Source organism: Impatiens glandulifera, chromosome 1 (assembly GCF_907164915.1).
Source record: "Impatiens glandulifera chromosome 1, dImpGla2.1, whole genome shotgun sequence".
Lineage (NCBI taxonomy): Eukaryota > Viridiplantae > Streptophyta > Magnoliopsida > Ericales > Balsaminaceae > Impatiens > Impatiens glandulifera.
In genome coordinates this window covers 160417264-160441348 of record NC_061862.1, presented here as the reverse complement: position 1 = coordinate 160441348, position 24085 = coordinate 160417264, and the positions used below count along the sequence as shown (strand labels likewise).

The 24085-nt window shown below is 30.3% G+C and overlaps 1 protein-coding gene across 1 annotated transcript; it reads left to right on the top strand.

Moving 5' to 3' along the window:
• The first annotated feature begins 9835 nt into the window (after positions 1-9835).
• Positions 9836-21759, top strand: LOC124913694 (protein ROOT HAIR DEFECTIVE 3-like). Its single transcript, XM_047454112.1, has 24 exons — positions 9836-9839; positions 9913-10065; positions 10148-10214; positions 10325-10427; positions 10523-10590; positions 10687-10750; positions 11063-11110; positions 11233-11295; positions 11400-11456; positions 11562-11711; positions 12011-12079; positions 12184-12278; positions 12401-12479; positions 12669-12737; positions 12837-12928; positions 13014-13092; positions 13182-13341; positions 13449-13845; positions 13953-14052; positions 14133-14270; positions 14400-14513; positions 14618-14638; positions 20327-20397; positions 21696-21759. The coding sequence occupies exons 1-24, from the start codon at positions 9836-9838 to the stop codon at positions 21757-21759; spliced, it is 2325 nt and encodes a 774-aa protein (XP_047310068.1).
• Positions 21760-24085: the final 2326 nt, after the last annotated feature.

Sequence of the window (24085 nt, the reverse complement as noted above, 5' to 3'; positions counted from 1 at the left end):
TCAATGAAAATGGATGGCATGGGAAAATCCTAGGCTGGGATAATTAAGTTTAAATGTAATCTTTTCTGTTTGTAATCTCTGTTTTTTTTTAAATGTATGAATGTCACAAATCAGTTTTTTTTAGGGTATTTTGATTGTCATTCTTAATTAAAGTTATGGTTTGTCTAGCTTTGATTTTTAACCCTCCCACTTTTGGGATTTTAATGAAATGTTTCTAACCGTTTTCCCCAAAAAAACCGAGGGTTCTTTGAATAACGTTCAAATTTACCTCATTACCAACACTTAGAATTATTTTATGTCTTTTGGGGAGTCAAAACTGAGGGTTATTTGAAAAACTTTCATTAAAAACTTGTATCATCGAAAGTTTTACACACATCTCTGAATCTATTTTTAATAACAAAAGATTTCTTCCTCTCGGGATCATTACCGAGAGTTTTATAAAACTCTCGGTAAATTCTGTTGGTAAAGGTTCCTTTTTTACTAGTATAGTTTATTTCTTCAATCGTTCTTCATGAGCAAGCGTCAAACCCGTTCAAACCTTCCAATAGTCAAACCAAAAGATGACCAAAAATCTCAAATTCTACGTATGTGAGCGGAAGTTCCTTAAGAGATTTAAAACTTGTCAACGACGACCGAAGTCAATATTCAATGCTAGGTTGGTCACAAAATGAGATTTTGTGTCGGAGGAAGTGAATTAATGTTTCAAAACTTTAAATTCAGTTCTAAGACCACACACATCTTCCTTATATCATTTAGAATAATCATTACCCCTCATTCATCAAGATCATTCCCCCTCTGTTTTTTAGAAAATAATTTTTGTGATTTTTTTCTTAAGTTTCAGAAATCCACCTAAACCTAAACTTAATTACAATAGGTCAATTCTACTTCTAATCGATTCTAAATCATGTAAGAATCGTCCCTAGATCGTCACCCTCGCACTTAAGCCTGGTACGATGATCTCACTTATTTTATTTTTGTTTGAATTTATGTAAATAAATTTAAATTATGGAGAAAATGTTACTATTAGAGATGAAAGAAAAAAATAATGTCATTAAAGATGAATTATGTGATAATGAAGAAGATGATACTCTTCTCTTCACTACAAGATTTTTGAATAACCTACAAATGATAATTTTAGAGATCAAAATGTTAACAAATAAAATGAGTATGAAAGTGTTTATCATATCAAAATAAATTATCTATTTTTTTCTTTCACTCTAAAATATTGTATATTATGTATATTATTTAAAACTAATAATTTTTATTTATATGAGTTAAAAAAAAATGGTGAGGTTAGGGTAGCCCAATGTTGTGGGCCGGCACTGACCACAGTGTATATCTTCGGTTGAGCCGAGATATCGTAAAATAACTTCTACTACTTGCGAGCTCAAATGAAATTAATTAGGGTGTGTTTGATAGCCCTGGAATTGGCATTGGAATTGGAATTGGAATTGGAGGGTCCAATTTCAATTCTTATGTTTGTTAGACACTTTAATATTAAGAATTGGAATTGGAATTAGAATTCCAATGGAATTCAATATAGTGTAATTTGATAGTTCTCAATTCTTATCTTTTTAGGTCGGAATTGTAATTTCAAATTAACACGTTTTTCATGTTTTTGACATGTTTAACACGTTTTTCACACATTAAACACGTTTTACACGTTTTTAACACGTTTTTTACACATTTAACATATTTTCATAGTTTGGCACGTTTAACACGTTTTTGGCACGTTTAATACGTTTTTGGCACATTTAACACGTTTTTGACACATTTAACACGTTTTTCACGTTCTTGACACGTCTAACACGTTTTTGACACGTTTAACATGATTTTCACGTTTTTAACACGTTTTTGGCACGTTTAACACGTTTTTGTCACATTTAACACGTTTTGACACATTTAACACGTTTTTCACATCCTTGACATGTTTAACACGTTTTTGACACATTTAACACGTTTTTCACGTCTTTGACACGTTTAACACGTTTTTGACACGTTTAACATGATTTTCACATTTTTAACACGTTTAACACGTTTTTGACACGTTTGACACATTTTTTATGTTTTGGAACATTTTGCACGTTTTGGCACGTTTAACAAGTTTTTCACATATTTAACACGTTTTTGACGCGTTTAACACGTTTTCACGTTTTTGACACATGTAACACGTTTTTGACATGTTTAACGCGTTTTCACATTTTTGACACATTTAACACGTTTTTTTTACGTTTTTGACACGTTTATCACATTTTTGACACGTTTTACACGTTTTGGCACGTTTAACAAGTTTTTCACATATTTAACACGTTTTTGACGCGTTTAACACGTTTTCACGTTTTTGACACATTTAACACATTTTTTTACGTTTTTGACACGTTTACCACATTTTTGACACGTTTAACACGTTTTGGCACGTTTAACAAGTTTTTCACATGTTTAACACGTTTTTGACACGTTTAACACGTTTTCACGTTTTTGACACATTTAACACATTTTTTTACGTTTTTGATACGTTTAACCTGTTTTCACGTTTTTAACACATTTAACACTTTTTTTTTACATTTTTGACACGTTTACCACATTTTTGACACGTTTAACACGTTTTGGCATGTTTAACACGTTTTTCACATGTTTGGAACGTTTAACACGTTTTTGACATGTTTTCATGTTTTTAACACGTTTAAAACATTTTTAACACGTTGTTGACACGTTTCACATGTTTTTTACGTTTTTGACACGTTTGACACATTTTTAACACATTTAACACGTAAAAAATGTGAAAACGTGACAAACGTGTGAAAAACGTGAAAACGTGAAAAACATGTGAAAATGTGTGAAAAACGTGTGAAAACGTGTGAAAATGTGTGAAAACATGTTAAAACGTGTAAAAAACGTGAAAACGTTTGAAAACGTGAAAACATTTGAAAACGTGAAAAACATGTTAAAACGTGTGAAAAACGTGTTAAAACGTGTGAAAAACGTGAAAACGTGAAAAACGTGTGAATAATGTGTGAAAAACGTGAAAAACGTGAAAAACATGTTGTAATGTGTGAAAAACGTGAAAACGTATTAAAACGTGTAAATAACGTGAAAACGTGTGAAAACGTGTAAAAAATGTGTGAAAACGTGAAAAACGTGTTAAAACGTGTGAAAAACGTGAAAAACATGTGAAAAACGTGTGAAAACATGAAAAACATGTGAAAACGTGAAAAACATTTGAAAAACGTGAAAATCGTGAAAAACGTGTGAAAAACGTGTTAAAACGTGTGAAAAACGTGAAAAATGTGTGAAAATGTGAAAAACGTGTTAAAACGTGTGAAAAACGTGTGAAAATGTGAAAAAATGTCAAAAACGTATTAAACTTGTCAAAACGTCAAAACATATTTTAAAAGTTAACATTTTGAAAAACATGTGAAAACGTGTGAAAAACGTGAAAACGTGAAAAACATGTGAAAAACGTGAAAACTATGAAAAACGTGTGAAAAATGTGTTAAAACGTGTGAAAAACGTGAAAAATGTGTGAAAATGTGAAAAACGTGTTAAAACGTGTGAAAATGTGAAAAAATGTCAAAAACGTATTAAACGTGTCAAAAGGTCAAAACATATTTTAAAAGTTAACATTTTGAAAAACATGTGAAAACGTGTGAAAAACGTGAAAACGTGAAAAACGTGTGAAAAACGTGAAAAACATGTGAAAAACGTGAAAAACATTTGAAAAACGTGAAAACCGTGTGAAAAACGTGTTAAAACGTGTGAAAAACGTGAAAAATGTGTGAAAATGTGAAAAACGTGTTAAAACGTGAAAAACGTGTGAAAATGTGAAAAAATGTCAAAAACGTATTAAACGTGTCAAAACGTCAAAACATATTTTAATGTGTGAATAATGTGTGAAAAACGTGAAAAACGTGAAAAACATGTTGTAATGTGTGAAAAACATGAAAACGTATTAAAACGTGTAAATAACGTGAAAACGTATGAAAACGTGTAAAAAATGTGTGAAAACGTGAAAAACGTGAAAAACGTGTTAAAACGTGTGAAAAACGTGAAAATGTGAAAAACGTGTGAAAACGTGAAAAACATGTGAAAAACGTGAAAAACATTTGAAAAACGTGAAAAACGTGAAAAACGTGTGAAAACGTGAAAAACGTGTGAAAAACGTGAAAAATGTGTGAAAATGTGAAAACGTGTGAAAAACGTGAAAAACGTGTGAAAATGTGAAAAAATATCAAAAACGATTAAACGTGTCAAAACGTCAAAACATATTTTAAAAATTAACATTTTGAACCGATATTTTATTTTACAAACATTGGAATTAGAATTGAATTACAATTCTATCATTTTCCCAAACATAGGAATTGGAATTGAATTACAATTCTATCATTTTCCAAACATAGGAATTGAATTGTAATTCAATGCCAATTCTCATGGAATTGGAATTAGAATTCCAATGCCAATTCCAATTCCAATTCCCCATCATCAAACACACCTTAGTGATTCATATGGAAAAAACTTATATTTCATATAAATACGTCCAATGAAACACTTGTGCATAAACTATCACCTTATAGTAATTTAAAAATTAAATATCCTAACACTGATATTTCATATAAATACGTCCTATCAAACACTTGTGCATAAACTATCACCTTATAGTAATTTAAAAATTAAAAATCCTAACAACCTGTTTCTTTCATTAAATAAAATTTTAGATATAAATTTAGGATCACGGGTTCTAATTTCTCCTTTCAGGGGAGAGCCACGCATGAACTATGGTAGGGTGAGTTCCAGCCCCACCTAAATTAAAATCTTAAAATAAAATATTTTTTATATATTTTTTATATATGACACTTAGCCCGTTGGCTATGTAACTAAAATGAGGTCAGGTGGTCAAACCCTGGCCTCACCTTTAAATTTAAAATATAATTTATATCTAAACTAATTCATAATTTTATTATTTTAATTTTATTAAAATAATTATTATTTTATTTTATACTAACTATATTTTCTAATATAATAATATTATTTATTTTAAAATTATATTTATATAATAATTATACATTATTTTTTATTTATTTTAATATAATTAATAATACAAATTATTTATAAGGGTAAAATATAAAAATTAAAATAATAATAGTGTTTTATATTTCTTGATTTTAAACTATTTCAAAATTTTATAAGAAAATATAAATTAATATTAATAAATAAGTTGAAATAGTTACATTGGTTTGATTCGGTATTTAAATAAATAATTTGATATCCCTGCTTAAGAACCTAACAAATCTCCTAGAATTGATGTTGATGTAAGTTCTCTTAAACTTATCCAACATTATGTATTCCGATATAGAAATATCTTTTTAATCAAAAGGATAAAATTAGACGAGTTTATAACAAGATGGGGTCATATCGACCTATTAAGGATGAGTACTCGCCGACCAAATTTGGAAATCAAAATCGACGGTTCCAAATTCATTGGTTTAAGAAATTTACTTGGTTATAATACACTCATTTGAAAGATGTTGTTTTTTGTTTCCCACGTTTCTTGTTTGAACATAAGCAACCCCAAAAACCTACATTTACAATAGATGGATTCAAATATTGAAAGCGAGTTAATGATGGGGATAAATGCTCTTTTGTTATGCATATAGGATGTAATATTTCATCACATAATATGGCAGTTAAATATCTTGATAATCTAATGAATATCCTTGTCATATTGACAAAGTACTTAATGCATAGTCTTCAGATGAAAAACAAAATAACAGATTACGGCTTACAGTAACTATTGAAAGCACTTGTTGGCTCACTTTGCAAGCGTGTGCATTGAGAGGGCATGACGAGTCTCCATCTTATAATAATCGTGGAAATTTTATTGAAAAAAAAAACAGAGAATAAAAAGTTAAGATCCAAGTTGGAGTCAGCCCCATATAATTTTTTATCCTGGTTCTGCACCTGCTTGAACCTATTTAAAAAAATAAATAAAAACTCTCATATATCTTTAACCAAGAGATTGTATTTAACATTTAAGTATAATATATATATTAATTGGTTTATGTCTTCTAATCTTTTTTAAATATATATATATATATATATATATATATATATATATATATATATATATATATATGGTACTTGACTTCCTCCGGCCAAACTCATTGCTTAATCAAATATGTGAAAGTACGTACTTACATTAATGTTGATGTATTACTCATTATATTAATATAAAATCAATCAATTGACTTTGTTTTAGTTTAGATCTAGATGTACATGGTCATGAGTAAGAGAGATGTGAGATGAGTATTTATAAAATAAATAAATAAAGTATTAAATATTTTATATTAACTAAATAATAATGTTTGAAAATCGAGTTTAAGCTAAAAAAATTTAAATCGAATTTATCTAATCTAAACACGCAACTAATTGGCCTCGCAAAAAATACAAGATTGATACAAGTCGATTTTTTTGATTCATAAGTAGGATTTGATTACAAATCACACAGAAGAAGTCAAACTGATTTAATGTCTCCATCCGATTAATTAATCAAAAAGTTTTCTATTTATTTGAGTGATGTTTTACATAATCATAAATAATAATATTATCAAACTAGCCATGTTACTTTGTTTGGTATGTATTTTTATGGGAGAAAAGGACAAATACATAACCAGTAAAATCCAATATAAATAAATATATGGGAGAAAAGGACAAACACATAACCAGTGGAATCCATTTGTTTAAAAGTTGAAAAGAAAAATAGCAAGATAAATTAATATTGACAAGTGCAGAGAGACATTATTCTAACTACCTTACATTTTATCAGGTTGCATAGTCAAGTTAATTAATTAATTATTTATTTATTTCATTTTTATAAAATCAAAATATACATTTATTTTAGAAAAATAGATTAACAAAATATATAAATATTTTGTTAATGGATTAACAATATATATATAATAATAACTAAACGGACAGTTAGTATTAAATAAAAGTCTCCCACCATCTTTCTATTCTTTTCCACTTTTTCTTGGATTTTGAAACTAATAATTTCTTTTAAAGTAATTTTAAAAAACATATTTTCATTGATTAAATTATTATTAAAAACAAGTTAATACAAATAATAGCATGTCTTACTATGAATTAAACATATTCGAATGAATAAAAAAAAAGAAATAAATACATGTTAACTCAAAAGTATATTATTAAAATTTCACAATTTGGCCATCATTTTCCATTTTTTATTATTTTTTTTAAATGATCGATGTATATTATAAAAGATAAAAGTCGTTTAAGCACAACGGCAAATAATGAGTTACTCAATAGATTGTTGAGTTCGTAATTCTCCGAGGAGAACGATTAACTCTTTGACATTTTTTACCGCTTTTTCAGAAGGAATATTAGAAATCGTCATAATAATATCATTATTAATGATATGAATCGGACTACTACAATCATTGAAAGTTCAATGATTTCTCGCAAATCTGATAGTCCATCAAAACATAATTGCAATGGTAACTCAAATATATAGGTCAATCTAAATTTCTCAGCAATTATACAAAATTTTGAGTATCACCCAATGAATCTCAATAATACTCCACTAAAGACTCAAGATATTAGTCATCCATTGACAATGTAAAAGTGAGTGAGTTGTTGATTCAATATCCTCGTGAGACATACGACAATGACTAACCAACCATAATACTACATTTTTAATGCACATATCATTCATAAGAATTCCACCATGAATAACGCTACATCCAAATAACGTGATCTTGGATAAAATTTTTGACTCTCAAAGTTTCTCCAAACAAAAATATGTGAAATCATCTTAGCGAACAAATTATAGCAATGTACCACATCAAAACAATTCATGTATCGTCAATGCATAACGTCTTGTTCAGACGGGGACACTTGCTTGCTTCCTATCAAAAATAAACTATATTATGAGACGAACTTTCCATAATGTTTAATATCTTTCTATATCTAATTCGGCTAGCGAAACCACTAGACCGATGATCAAACATATCATTAATTGTGGAAATTTTACATATAGAAATGGAAGTAATCTCAAAATACATTGTAGTTAGACTTATTACACTACATCAAATGTCGTCCCAAAAGTAGATCGAAGAATCATCCCCTCAATGAATCTAGACTATTTGCAAAAAAAAAAAATCCATATAGAATAAATTTCCCTCCAAATACTACACTCCGCTGGATAATTAGACATTTTGGTGAAACAACTAAACCAATCTTTACCATAATTACATTTAATCATCGATGCCCAAATCGAATACATCATTTTGATATAAGAGTCTTATTAAAGAAAATAAAATCTCGAATATACAGAACTCCTTGATTTATTTATCATTATTGAAAGTTATGATAAATGGACAGTCTTTAATTAACGACTTTTAAAGACAACGATAAACATCATAGCATCGTTTAAGACTAATAAAACGTAGGATATGTAGCATTATAAATAAGTAACATGTGTGGAATTACAGATTAGCAACATATTCTAAGTAAAATTAAGTTTAATGTCGTTTTCATTATCAATTTATGAAGTGTATTAGCAATTCAATTAAAACGTTAGAATGTAAGTCATTTTTAAAAAATATAAATTTAATTATCTATTTTCATCCATATTTACTTGAAGGCTTCATTATTTATCCTTGATTTTTATCTGAATTAGTCTCCAATTATCTTTAGCATTACTTACTAAATTTCAGTATTGTTTCAAAACAAGTTCTAAACTTGGTAGACATAACAATAAAAAGGAAATTGGGGATCCTTCTTCGCGCATTTTAAAAATTTATCGGTTATTATATTATTTCTTCTCCTGAATTCTCTTCAAATTTATCTTGGCGCTATATTAATGGCATCAAGTCTTTCAGACTATTTTCTCATATACACATGGTTACTACTTATAACTAGCATCAAATTTCATAATTAGGAAAACACAAAAAAAACTAAATAGAAAAGACTATTTAGAAACAATATATGTAACTATGTAACTATGCTAATTAACATACTTTAAGATAAGGTATGTTAAACATTGTTAGACAAAGGAATGAAGGTAATTGATGCTTACTTTCCTTTTGATATTAATATCTAATATCTAGGTATGGGACACGGTAAAATTGAATTGACCATAAATAACTTAAATTCAAAAAATATCATCAAATTACTGTCTTATTAATTACATCATTTAATTCATTAACTAAAATATTATTTATTTAAAATTTTTATTTTTATCATTATATATTAATATCTTTTAAATTTTTTTATTAAAAAAAATCTCTATCTTCTCAAAATAATCACCGATCACTATTCTTTTCGGGTGGAGTGTGATCTACGGTGGTATTCTAACAGATGATAGATGTATACGCAAGGATTTATCTTAGTTAGTCAACGTTGTTTGTGTCACAAGGAGGTGGAGATGACCTCTTATCTTCTTTTAAATTATAAGGGTGTCAGATGGTATTTTGAGTCTTATTTGGAGCATTACAGGTACTCATTGGGTTATGTTATGAATTATTGGTGTGTTGAAAAACGTGGATTGAAGTGGCTAGATTGATGTCGAAAACCATCGGTATGTTTTTGTCGTTGTGTTAAAACAATTATTCATTCCATAATATCATTGTATTAATCATTTAAAAAATAGACTAATTGAGTAAAATTAATGTACCAAACAAGACCTTAAAATGCACATGTTGGAGTCTCTATATAAGGGAGAGGATTGGTAAGAGTTATTCACACCATTCTCATTCTATCATTACCATTAATCCGAAATTTGACTAATATTTTTCTCTCCATTTGCAGTCAGCTGAGATATATGGGTATTCATTTCTCTCTATTTAATTTAATATTGTTAATTATTTGAGGGTTAATATTAATTAATATACATTTTAGGTGAGGAGGAAATCAAGTGTGTGTCGGCACACCTTATTGATGGAGATGGTAATATCGACGAGAAAGGCTTGATTGAGTTCTCCGAGTTAACCAGCCTTAGTAAATCGGGACTCAATTATACCACTGTTGCTATTATGGGCCCACAAAGTAGCGGTTAGTACACTTTTTTTTTTTTTTTTTTTAATTTAACAAATATAATCATTTTTAATTTTACACTTAAAATAAATGGTTTCAGGGAAAAGTACTCTACTGAATCATCTATTTAAATCCAATTTTAGAATGATGGATGCCGAGAAGGGCAGGTAGCTAGATAGATTATATATATCTCTTTAATTCTTTATTATAATTAATAATATTAATTAAACTTTTAATAATTAATTAATTAATGGTCTACATATATCCTTCACGATAGAACTCAAACAACACATGGAATTTGGCTCGCAAAATCTCCTATACTTGATCGATGCACTATTATCATGGATTTGGAGGGTAGCAACGGAAGAGAGCAAGGAGATGTACAATACAAAATCTCATGTCTTATAAATAAATGTATATTGATTATAATAAGCTTTAATTAGTTAATTGATTCTATTTAATTAATTAATTTCAGGACCATAACTTCCAAATGAAGATTGCACTCTTTTCCCTATGTCTCTCCGACATAGTTTTGATTAATACGTAAGCTTAACTAGTTATCTATCACATTTTTCATTAAATATATATGTATGATTTCTTTTTCTTTTTATTAATTTGTTTATTTATTATGTTAAATAGGTGGTTTCAAGATGTTGGACGTGATAAATCTGCTAACAAACCATTATTAAGAATTATATTTCAGGTATCTTAATTAATTATTCATCATTTTATTTACATTATATATATATATATATATATATATATATATATATATATATAAAAGCTCATTTTTCATTATTATTTAATAAATATTTTATAATTAAATGCATATATATCTTCAGGCGATGTTGCGATTATTTACCCCACGGAAGACAACATTATTATTTGTTATTCGTGACATGGGAATGGTAATAAGTAAAAAAAAAATTCTGTAAACGAGGATATTTTGATTAATGCCTAAAATATTTTCAAAGATAATAATCATTTGTATATTTTTGTGCACATATGCATGTAGACCCCTCTCGTATTGCTTTCGGCTAGCCTATTGAAAGACACTTTGGAGGTATAATATTAATTTGGGCAAGCTAGATTATTAATATATTTATATATATGTATATACTAAATTTGAAAAGGTGGATAAATTACTTAGATTTTTTGTTTTAAATATTAAAAATATGATTGCAGATATGGAATAATTTTCCCAAGCCAAAAGATAAACAGGACGCTTCATTTTACGATTACTTCGTTGTAAGCTTAATTAATTATTATAAATAACTACTCATCCTCTAATTTTATTGATTCATCCATCCATCCATCCATTTATATAACTAATTAACAATAATTAACAACAGCTTGATGTGGTGGGGTTATCTCACTATCAGTATGCCAAAGATAAATTCATAGAAGATGTGAGTAATTATTCATTTTAAAAAAAAAATTATGTTTAAATATAATTATGATATCCTAATATTAAATAATTTACACCACACTATTGATGATGAATAATATTTAAGGTGAACGAATTAAGGAAGCGATTCTCTTCTCCGTCCGAGGCATCCTTACAGACTAAACCTTTAGTTCCCGCCGTCGACTTTGTTAGGAGCACATCCGAGATATGGGATAGAGTTGTTAACGATAAAGCTCTCGACATTCCTTCTCACAAGGTCAATTTAATTCATTAACAAGCTATTATTTTATTAATCATATATAAAGCCATTTTGTCAATAATTGTGTAATCAATTCATTTATTTATTATCCATATATATATATATATATATATATATATATATAGCAGGTAGTGTTAATTATTGATTGAAGGTGTTTGTTTTAATTAATTTATGATTATATTGATTTTATGATATAGTTAAAGAACAATTGTATGAATCAATTCAACAAAATGTTCCATGCCATATATGGATTATTGAAAAGTTATATATGTTTTCATGATTATGGTTATTTGTAGGTGATGATTGCTAAAGTTAGATGTGAACAAATTAACAATGATAAATTTAATGCGTTCGTTACTAATGAGGTATGAATATATATAATAAAAGTTAATTAATGTTAAAATATTTTCTAATATATTAGATAGAAATGCTAGTAAATATATTATTCTGATCAATTTATAATTTGAAGGAATGGTCTCAACTGAAAGTAACAACAGTTAATATTCCTCCAGTGTCATGTTTTGGCATAAAAATTACTTCAATGGTTGACAAATGTTTAGCCGAGTAAGTCAATATTATGCATAACCTTTTCTAGCTAGTATATTTATTTTATATAAAATATAATGCTCTTATTATTATTCTTATACATATTGTATATGCATTAATTAAGTTAATTAATCATTCAGATACGACGAAGAAGCCGAATTTTATGATGAAGTTGTTAAGGCGGACCATAGAGAAAAACTAAAACAACGTTTGTTGCAAGTAATTAACATATCTCTTAGCTCTAAATATTTTAAATATATATATAATTAACTAATCTCGATTAAATATTATTGCATCCTTGCTAGGAAATCAAACCGATATATGGATTATTGAAAAGTTTATCTACTTACAAAAATTAAAATTAAACAAAATTATATATGTTTTCATGATTAATATGGTTATTTGTAGGTGACGATCGCTAAAGTTAGATGTGAAGAAATTGACAATGATAAATTTAATGGGTTTATTGCTAACGAGGTAAGAATATATAATAGTTAATTAATGTTAGAATATTTTCTAATATATTAGATAGAAATGTTAGTAAATATATTATTCTGATCAATTTATAATTTGAAGGAATGGTCTCAACTGAAAGTAGCAGTTAATAGTCCTCCAGTGCCATGTTTTGGCATAAAAGTTACTTCAATGGTTGACAAATGTTTAGCCGAGTAAGTTAATATTAAGCCTAACATTTTTAGCTAGTATATTTGTTTTCTATATAAAATATAATGCTCTCATTAATTAATCATTCAGATACAATAAAGAAACCGAATTTTATGATGAAATGGTTAAGGTGGACCATAGAGAAAAACTAAAACAACGTTTGTTACAAGTAATTAACCTCTCTTTTAACTCTAAATATTTTAAGTATATATATAATTAACTAATTATCTCGATTAAATAATATTGCATTCATGTTAGGAAATCAAACCGATACTTGGGTCCCTAATGGACAACATATCTTCCCAAGCTCTAGATGCCTTTAAATTTATCCTAAACAAAGATTTGAATGGAGGGAAAAAATTTCGTGAGATTGCAGATTGGTCTTACATACTGGTGAAATTTGATTCTGATTACAAAGGTATATTTTTTTTATTAATGTATTATTATTAATAGAGTTGTCATCATGAATATTCTCTCAATTATATGGCTTATTAATAATAATTAATTGGTTGTATATACATATAGATTCAAAGATTGAACAATCAGAATGGACATCTACAAAAGTAAGAGATAAGTTGGTGTCTCAACTAAGCTGTTACGTAAATTGCATTAGGCCAATTATACAAAATGAGCTGACAAATCAAGTTAAGTTGAAACTAGAGGGTGAATTGACTGAATCTATGCGAGCTATTCTGAACAAACCTGGAAATAATATGTGGGTCAATCTTCGAGATCTCTTTCGACGCGAGACAGAGTCAGCTTGCTCTGAGTTTAGGGTTGGCCTCGAGGACTTGGGCACAAATATTGACACTGCTAAGGTAGAAGCAGAAGCAGGTGAAATGCTGAAGGAATATGGAAGAGATATAATTGAGAAAAGTGTGAGAAAAGAATCTGATAACCTTCTACGGGTCATGCATCAAAAGTAAATAATTAATTAAATAAAGATTTTACCTTTCAAATATATAAGCTAGTTAATGCTTGATTTTTCGACGCTAGCTAATAATTATAATGTGCACAATTAATAATTAGGTTTTGTTATATCCTCTTAAATGAACCGGACTCGGATATTCCACGATCTTGGAAAGGAAGTGACAAGATCCAGGTCATTGTTAAGACAGCTCGAGTTGAGGTATTTATGTATATACTTATTTTATTATTATTATTATTGTTATAATAACTAAATCAATATAATATTATATATATTTTCAGTGTATAAATATTATGTCTGTTATGGCAATAATGCGTTTGGACATTAATAAAGAAAGTGACCACATTCAACAAATTCTCCATAATGCTTTACTAGAAGAAGGTGGAGAGGGTAGTCTATTTTCTAATAATTGGAATGGGGTAATTATATATATATATATATATGTAAATTCTATTTTAATAATTTTAATGATATATATATATATATTATATAAAAAGGTAGCTGAAGATGAATTATTGTATATAAAATTAATTAAATAAATTAATCAGGTGGAAGCATCGAAGACCTTGATGAGCCCAGCTGCTTGTGCAACTATTTGGGATCAATTTCTAAAATCCACCGGCATTATCATTGCTTCTGTCAATCAAGCTATTCAAGCAAGGGTGGGTATTTTATTTCTCCTTTTTTTCTTTTATTTATCTCTTTAATCACTTATAAGGTGTATATTGCATGGAAATAAACTATAATATTATTTGTTATTTTACAGATTGATGCTGATAATAATCAGGTTAGTTTCTCAAGTTCATAAATCATATATAGTACTAATAATACTATACAATTAATTATACATGTTTACGTTCCTTCACGGTCATTTTTTAATAAATATATATAACATAATTGTAAATATTATTTTCTAAAAAAACAGCAAAATTTCTGGCTGGAAAGTCCTTTTTGAGGAGGACACACAACATAGCAGCAGGTATGTATTTTAGAGTTTAATTTTTTTCATCAATAAAATTAAATATATATATATATATATATATATATGTTAGTGATCGATCAAGATCTATTAATTAATATGAATAATACAATTTCTAGATGATCATATGCACTAATTAATCCTATAATTATTATTAAAGGAAAACACTGCATGCGTGGATGGTGGACGTAAAGGAGATATCGTTAATATGGAATTACCGAATGAATTAAGCTTCAACTTTTCAATAAATAACACTAATATATATTATTAGTGCAAATTGTGCTTTCCAGTTTATTTGATTTTGTGTAATAAATTAACAAGTGTTATTGTTGACTCTGTGTTACAATATAATTTGTTTCTAATAAAAACGTATTGTTTTTTTCCTTTTGTTATATTTATTGGTATTGGATTTTTTTTTTAAAAATGGTTTTTTCTTTCTTTTTGATTATTTAATTTAACACTTCAAACATATATTACTAAGAACTAGTTAATTTATTTGAATTATTTAAATAACTTAATTTTAAAAATAATATATCATTTTTTATTTCTTTCGTCATATCATTTAATTTATTAATTAAAATACTAATATTTATTTTAAATTATCATTTTTTATTTTATCATTATAAATTAATTAATACCTTTTAAATTATTTTATCAAAATATCTTCTCAAATGATGAGAGTACTACGCTCTCAACCCGAGTTAAACTCTTCAAAATCATTATCAATTATTACTAATTTTTAAATATTCAGCTTCCATCAGCTTATTCGGCCGAGCATTAGCCTCCTTTTTGTTTTTCGTTGGCTTTTCCGGCGAGTTTATTTGGATTTGTTTGAATAAATTAATGCCTATCCTTCCCCTATATGCATCTGATTCACTTGCTATTACATTACATGTATCCGACCACACTAGATCCAAGTCCGAAAACAGCTCGAGTCTTCTTTGCTTTTTTTTCCTCTTTTTTTATTTATTTTCTTAACATTAATCAAACACAAAATTAAAAAAAATATATATTTTTATTTTATATCATTTATTTTATTTATTTATTCACCCATAATATTTTATTCATTTATTTTATCAGACATTTAACTAATTCAAGATCTGATATGACACGTTCAGAACCAATTATTTTTAATTTAACTCATGTACAATTAGCATGTTCATGAATTTTAGAAAACATTTTAAAAATAGATTCAAGATTTATAAAATTTATAAAAATTGGAGGGTACAAAATGAGTGTACATATCCGGTCATCTTAGTGACAGTTACATTTATAGTTCTATTTGCGGTGAAATTTTGAATAGTAGTGAAAACGAGCGTTCCCGTATAAGAACCAGCACAAATGTGAATGATTGCCCAACCTGAGAGCGGACAGCTAATGCGTTCCACTTATTGAACAGGGTTCTATACCATAGCTTAAAAGGAACCTTAAGACGTCCAGTGCTCACAGAGGTAAACATTAAAACTTTCATACTCAATTTATAAATTTAAAAATAATTATTTTTTAAAATAAATAAAATCAAAATAATTAAAATCATGATTAAATAATTAATTAAATTAATTATTGTGATAATTAAATCCTAATTAATTAAAGATAATGGCCAAAAAAAATAAATAAAGTAATTTGGGATTATTATTGTACTCATGTTATCTCAAATTAATTTTAGAAAGATAAAAGAGAATTTAAATAAATAATTTATAATAAATGTTGTATTCATTTTATTTCAAATAAATTATTTATTAAACCCAAAATATAAATAATAATAATAATAATATTGATAATAATAATAATAATAATAATAATAATAATAATAATAATTGGCAAAATAAAATATATGTCATATTTATTAAAATTATTTTGTATATTTTTAAGATTTAAAACAAAGCCAAAATGGGTAAAAGAAAATTTAATTTCAAACAAATTCTTATGATTTTAATCATCTGTAATCCTGTGTGCCCGAAATTAGGATGAATTGTTGCAGTAGAAACCACGGCCATCAGATGAGCGCTAGATTTTCATCCAACGCCTAAGAGTTGTCTGTGTCGCCCGCTACAACAAAGCAAAGGCGCGCTCGTGAAGCAAAGGATTAACTAATGCGTGCCCCGTCGCCTTTAGCTAAAACACGACAGAACGCCCATCCGTAGACGAAACGTTAACAAAGCGTTGTGCGTTCGATTTCTCGCCCGAAACGACGTCGTTTCAGGCCTAGTTTGTCATCTTCCTCACGATCACGGGCATATAAGAACAATAGTCATCTTTGATTTTTCAAAGATGGAACTCATCCATTTCTCCACCTTTTAACTTCGTTCAAAAAGTGAAATGATCACTCTACTCTAGTGATCATTTCCCTTAGGCCTACGATCATTAGTATAGCCTATGCCGGTAACTAGACAGAAAACAATCAAAAGACCACCAATGGTCTTTTGACTAAATGAAGCACACTTGGTCGATCAACCGACCTTGGGAGGCTATTAATAGCCTTGATCAATCCGAAGGCAGGAGATCAACTCTCAAGCCCTCAATCAAGTTTGTTCTAAAATCCTCCATTAAAGCTTCAAGCTTTTAAATTTTCGAAAATTTTGTGTAAGGCCTTAAAGCTTGAATCCAGGTATCCCCAAAGTTTCCACAAGAGTTAAGGAGTGTTCTCCAACTCTTCGTAAGTTTCCAATCACCCTCTAATTCAATCTTCTAGTTTGAAATTTAAATTTTTATATTTCAGTTTTCATAATTTCATATATTATCTGGTTATTGGATTTCTTGATTGATAAACGATCCCTAGATTATTTACAAGCTTTTTATTGAAGCCAAACTCAATCAATCAATCTAAATCAAAAGGCCCCAAATTTGAATTTGGAAAATTTTAAAATCGGGATTTTTGTTCTTGCTCAAGAACAGTAACTAAAAAGGCTTTCTAACACGTTTTTAATGATCTTGGGAACCTATTTGAATCAATTCCAATCCATTCCGATCATGTTTGATCAAAATCAAAATTTTCATATAAAAATGAAAATTTCAAATTCTTGAATTGATTAAAACGAACAGTCATTGTTCATGTTTTAGTTCAAATCAATCATATGAAGCATAATGAACCTATTGATAATCTCATTACGCTTCATTAAAGTACGGAAATCAAAAACCTATTTTTTGTACCAAAAGTGTTTTGGTTGGATGGAACCTATTACCGATCGAATGATGCATCGGGATAATGTTCAAAATGATCCTAAGAGCTTCGTGAAGACTCTCATGCCATTAGATCAAAGGATTTGAGCCTTAAAAAAAACTACAAACCTTGTTGTTTTGATGTTCTTAAGGATCGAGGAACTTAGCCCGTGTTCGGTTGCGACTAAGTGAGTTTGACCGAGGATTTCAACATCTGATCGAAGATCTTTGAACTTCGACCGAGAGATCCGACCGAGGATCTTCAACATCCGACTAAGAACTTTCGAACCTAGGACCGAAAAGGTCCGACCGAGATTTCTCATGCCCGACCGAGAATTACCACACTTGACCGAGGATTCTCACATCCGACTAAGGAACCTCAACCGAGGAGGTTCCAAACTAGGACCAAGGGCTTTTAGCACCGACCAATAAAATCACACCTATAACCGATGGCACCGATCCTAGGGTCTGTTTGGTTGCATTTTAAAATTCCAAAATTATTTTTTTGTAATTTTGGGAACTCAAAATATTTTTATAAGGGCTCGTTTGGAAAAAAAATTTAAACCCTAATGCCTTTAAAAATTGATATTTTCGGGTACATTCCTATATAGTCATCATGATCAGCTATATGTACCAGCATTTAAATATTGTTGTTACAATTTTAAATACTCAAAAAAAACATTTGCATCTCTAGAACTGAAAGAATAATTGGTTAAAATAAGATATATTATATAAACAATTTTCCAAAAACCAAGATTTTATGGGGTAGAGACCGTTTTTAAAAAAAAAGGTAAGAATGATGAAGCGCGAAAGCCATTTTCAGAGTATCACCAAACTACTAACCAAAACAAAACTCTAATTAAAGATAAGTTTGTATGCATATGCCTTTTTTATTTTAAACTAAAAATCAATTGCCGACTCTTTATCAAATAAATGACCTTTTAAATTAATTATTTTTAATTAATTAAAAATATAAATTTCCTTAATCAAATTGTTATTTAATTATTTCAAATTTAAAAGATTATTTGAAATTTAATAAGAAGTTAATTGTTTGTAATTAATTTCAAAAATTCAAGATAGTCTTATAAAATTTATTAAAATAGTATTTTATTCTAAAAAGAATTCTTGACACACAAACTGAGGTTAAAATTTCTCGAATCTCGAGCTATTCTGGGACAAGGGCTTTCCAGGGGTTACAGCGCCAGTGGCGGACCTACTAGGGTCCTTGGGGCCCGGGCCTCCCCCAACCTTAAAATAAATAAATAAATATATATATATATATATATATATATATATATATATATATATATATATATATTTGACATGTAACTCTTAGTCCATTTGGCTTTGTAACTGAACGGTGAAAATGAGGTGAACTCTGGCCTCACCTTTAATTTATTTATTATATTTTAAAATATAATAAAAACTAATATAATTTATATCTATATAATTTATCTATAAACTAATTCATAATTATATTATTTTAATTTGAAATATAATTTTATTAAAATATTTATTATTAATATTTTATTTTATACTAACAATATTTTCTAATATAAAAATATTTATAATAATACATAAATATTAATTAATATATAAATAAGATTTATTTATATAAATAAAGTATAAAAAATTATATATAAAATAATGTAAATCATATAATAATATTATTTATTTTAAAACTATATTTATAAAATAATTATACATTATTTTTTATTTATTTCAATATACTTGTTAGGATCGGGATAGCCGATATAGGACCGGGGTCCGGCTAAAGGTAATCGCTTACAACACACACGCAAATTGGCACTAATCCAGTTAGAGATTAGAACGTTCTTAACACTACGCAGGTTGTCACATACTTTTGAACCGGGTTCAAGGGCGGAAATGTCTGTTTCAACCTGAAGCAACTGCGCACAATTCGGTCAAGGAAGGTGAAATAGAGAAATCGGTTTTAGGTAAGATAAGTTCGGTTCGGTTGGAATGAGGATAAAGTTGGTTCGGTTAGATAGACAGAAAATGAAGAACACAAGACATATTTGTTATGGATGTTCGGAGTAAACTCTCTTACGTCACCCCTTCTTCTCAAACAGTGAGAATGATATTCACTAAGAAATATTCAATCAATACACTACGATCGAGTCTTATTTACTGTTCGTCGTTCACTTTACAATCACTTACACAGTGATGTAATACACTTTTACAACTGTTTCACTTTGATCAAAAGAACTGTATGAGTTTAGTATTATTCAGATTGCTTTTTCAAAGTAGATGTTGTGATTCTTTTGATCGTGAAAAACTTCTGAGAATCTTGTGAAAAAGTTCCTTCTTCAGTAGTGTTTTGGCTTCCTTTTATATGGGAAATATGTCAACGGTCATATTTCTCTTTTTGAGCTGATTGGTCACAGGTAGTCGAGCCGGTTAGAGTAGGTAGCTTTACTTTTTGTACACATGGCAGTCATGCATGAGGCGGCCGTCTACACCGTGAAGGTTGCTTGTGATCTTAGATAAAATCTGCAATCATTAGATTTCCGCATGCCTTATTTTAGATCCTTCTTCTGCATGTTCCCAAGATATATTCAATACGTCATCTTCAGATTATTCATTATTTGTAATAATCTTCTGTTAGGATCGGGGATGCCCTTGGAGGACCGGGGTGTTTCCGGTTTCTGGAAGGGTGACCGCTTACAACAACACAACACACTTTGGTGATAGTCCGGTTAGAGACTATAACCGTTCTCAGCACTTCGCAAACTGTCACAGACTCTTGAATCGGGTTCAAGGGCGGAAATGTCTGTTTCAGTCTAAAGCAACGTATGCGACTTAGTTTGATGAGATTAACAAGGAGTCAGTTAGATGAAGTATATAGACCGGTTTGATTAGGGATTATGTTTAGGTTGGTGATAGTTCGGTTTTTAGAGTGAGTAAGCCGGAAAATAAAGGAAATGACACGAGACAGGATTTTTTATGGATGTTCGGAGCAAACCCTCCTATGTCACCCCTTCTTCTCAGGTTATGAGAATGATCTCCACTAACTTTCAAAGTTACAACACTTATAATGTCGGTCGAGCCTAACTCGCTACTCGCCGGTTACACCAATTCACTCTTGATATAATACACGACACACACAAAACACAAACAAACAAAGCTTCCGGTAAATGACACAACGGTATTGGATCGCGCGTAAGATTTCTTTATCTCTCTAAGATTTGCGTAACTTGTGTCGCCATTAATGAGGTCGCTTCGTCTTCCTTTTATAGTGAGGATGATCCCAACGGTCACTTTCTTCTCTCACCGTGGGATTGGTTAATCCAACGTCACGCCGGTGCAGGGAGGTTGCTTGCACGTTTTACCTTCCTCAACACTTGGCAAGCATGCAGACACTCCTCAGGTAAAGATGACGTTGCCGGTTTGCAGATTCGAACACGTGCCAGGCATGCACCTTTCGGCTGTCGAAGTCGGATCAGTAAATCATCATTGTTTTCCTCGCATGCTTCTGGTCGGATCTTATCTTCGTTTATCTCTTCGAGACACGTCTATTTCGTCATATTACATCATCTTTGTAGTTTTTAGTTTCCGGTTGATTCTTACACAGTATAGTCCGGTTGGAATGTAGACTTGTCTTTGCTAGCCGGTCTCTCTGAGAAAGTTTGAAATCGGTTCCTCTGATCTTGACTTGATCACTTGGAACTGGATTTCTTTGCAGTGTTCTTCAGCCGGTTTGTGAGGCTCCAGACGGTCTATCCAATTCGATCTGTTCCTGCACATAGAAGTTGATAGTTGTTTAGTTTTTCTGGCCGGTTCCAAAAAATAACTTTACTTAATTTTTCTATCATCTTCCCGTTTCTTTTAAGATCTTCAACGCATTGCACCAACCGAACATTTTCGATTTAGCCGTTCTGGCCGGGCCTGAAGCTGAGCCGAACCGGTTCAACTTTGTAGCCGATTTAGTTTAACTGGGGTTAAGTCGGGTTGGACTTTTTATTTTGGCCAGTTTGATCTGGTTTACCCGACTCGGTTGAAGGTGTTCCTGCACATAAGATTAAGGATGGATTAGATTCTTTGGATAATCAATAAATTAACTATTTTAATTTTTCTAACAATTTCTCCCTTTTTAATTATTTAGAATAAATATTCAAAATTTGTGATTATTGGTCGGTTTTCAAAGAGTTTTTGAAAAATTTAAAGAGATTTTTGTATGAAGTTTTGTTTTTAGAAATTTCTCATCAATTTCTCCCTTTTTATGTTTTTAGCCGAAAAGTATCAAAACTAGTATATCGGCCCAACCGTGGTGGAAAAATATTTGTAAAATAAAGTATTTAAACCGAAATTTCAAAGATATTATATATATAATAAGTTGTAATAAGAAAGCAAGAAAAGATAATAGACTGTAAGTTCAAGGATTCGGTTATCCCCTGTTCTTTTTCCTTTGTCTTACCTTTTGCTCCTCATTTCATTCTCTCGTCCTCCTATCCGCGTCGAAGCTCCAACCGGTTATGAAATTTGGTCTTGAGGAAGGGTTGCGGTTGAAATTGAAGAAATCGCCTTCCGATTTGGTTGGTCGAGTCTGAGTTCTGGTTGATGGAGATCTTCCACCTCGTATGTAGTTGGCAATTATTTCATTGTTTGTACCCTGATTAGGCTGAATGGTTGGAGGAACATAAGGGGTCGATGCGGCTTTGCGTTTCCTTGTGTTTAGAGGAGTATCATCCTCTTCTTTTTTATCGGCGAGTGAAACATTAGGATTTACAGCCGTTTGAGTATCACTTTGTTCCACCCGAGATAACAGTTCGGTTATTTCTTTCCTTTTTCTTTTATTTGTCTGTGCCCTTGTTGTCATACCAATCGGCTGCTCAGTTTGTTGAGGATCTTTAGCCGTTTCGGCATCTCCCGTTTCGGCTGCGTTCTGTTTCGCCATTTCTTCTTCATGAATTTGTCGGGCTAACCGTTCATCAGTTGTTTCAAGTTCCTTTCTTTTCCGTTCTTGTTCTTCTTCATCGACCTGGATTTTTAGAGTTGTTTTCGCATTGGCTCGGATCTTCTCTTCGGTATCCACAGCCTTAACTCTTACAAGCTCCTCAATTTAAGCGGACATGGCTTGCATCATCTCAAGGAGTTGAGAGGTGGTCGACTGAACTGTCGATTTAACTGTCTCAATCAGTTTTGAATTGATCGTGGAGGCTCTAGCATCCGCGGCAGCCTGCCACTTGTCCATTGAGCTTTGGACAGCTTCGTGAATGGGTCCCCTCATATCGTCCGAAAGATGGGCAACTTCGTGACATTGTATAGGGAGGGGAGAGTGAACCGATAGAGCCATTTTCGGTCCTCCTTGATCAGCTAGATTTGTTTCTGCAGAGTTAACATTAATAAAGGACTTACTTGCAGATTTGGCCGATGGAGAAGCAGAGCGACCGTCATTGTCCTCAATGGATTTCGGATGGCTGTCTTCTTGTTGGTGCCCCGTCGGTCTGGATGACTGACCGACATAAAAAATTGACCAATCGGGGTAGGCATTGCAATTTGTAGACTCTCCGTTATCCAGATAATAGTCTTTAAAATCTTCCGCCGATTTTTCTTCCAACCTTGCAATCTCAGATTTAAGGCCTTCTATGATTGTGAGGTCAGTTTCCTGTGCCCTCTTTTCTACCTCGGTTGGTTCCTTTTGAGCGTCCTCCACCATTCTAGTCAGCGCTTTTAACTTTGCGTGAACGTCGACTAGTTTCCCTCTAACCAAGACCAGTGGGATGAATTTTGTTTTCGCAAGATCAAATACTTCGTCCTCCAAGGCCACCAGTTTCGGCCAGTACTCATTGTCGGTGTAGTTGGGGAGCATATGCATGAATTCAACTTCATTTCTAATTCTACACTAGTTGTCGACTTCTTGTTGAGAAACCGGATTATTAGAATCCGGTGTAATGTCGTGATTTTCCGCCTCCTCATGAGGCGTATTTTCATCATGTCCAGTTGATGGAAATTCCTCATTAGCCGGATCGGCGGGACTCTTTTCAGAGGGATTACCTCCTTGCACCGGAGGGTCTTTCATTACCATTTCTTCTTCATTTTCGGTCGTTTCTTTGGCCTTATCTGCGTCATTTA

What these genes read in the sequence shown, in the direction of transcription:
- LOC124913694 (XM_047454112.1), top strand. An exon ending in TTAAGACAGCTCGAGTTGAG is followed by an intron (nt 14,053 to 14,132) that starts GTATTTATGTAT and finishes ATATATTTTCAG; the next exon opens with TGTATAAATATTATGTCTGT. An exon ending in ATCAAGCTATTCAAGCAAGG is followed by an intron (nt 14,514 to 14,617) that starts GTGGGTATTTTA and finishes GTTATTTTACAG; the next exon opens with ATTGATGCTGATAATAATCA.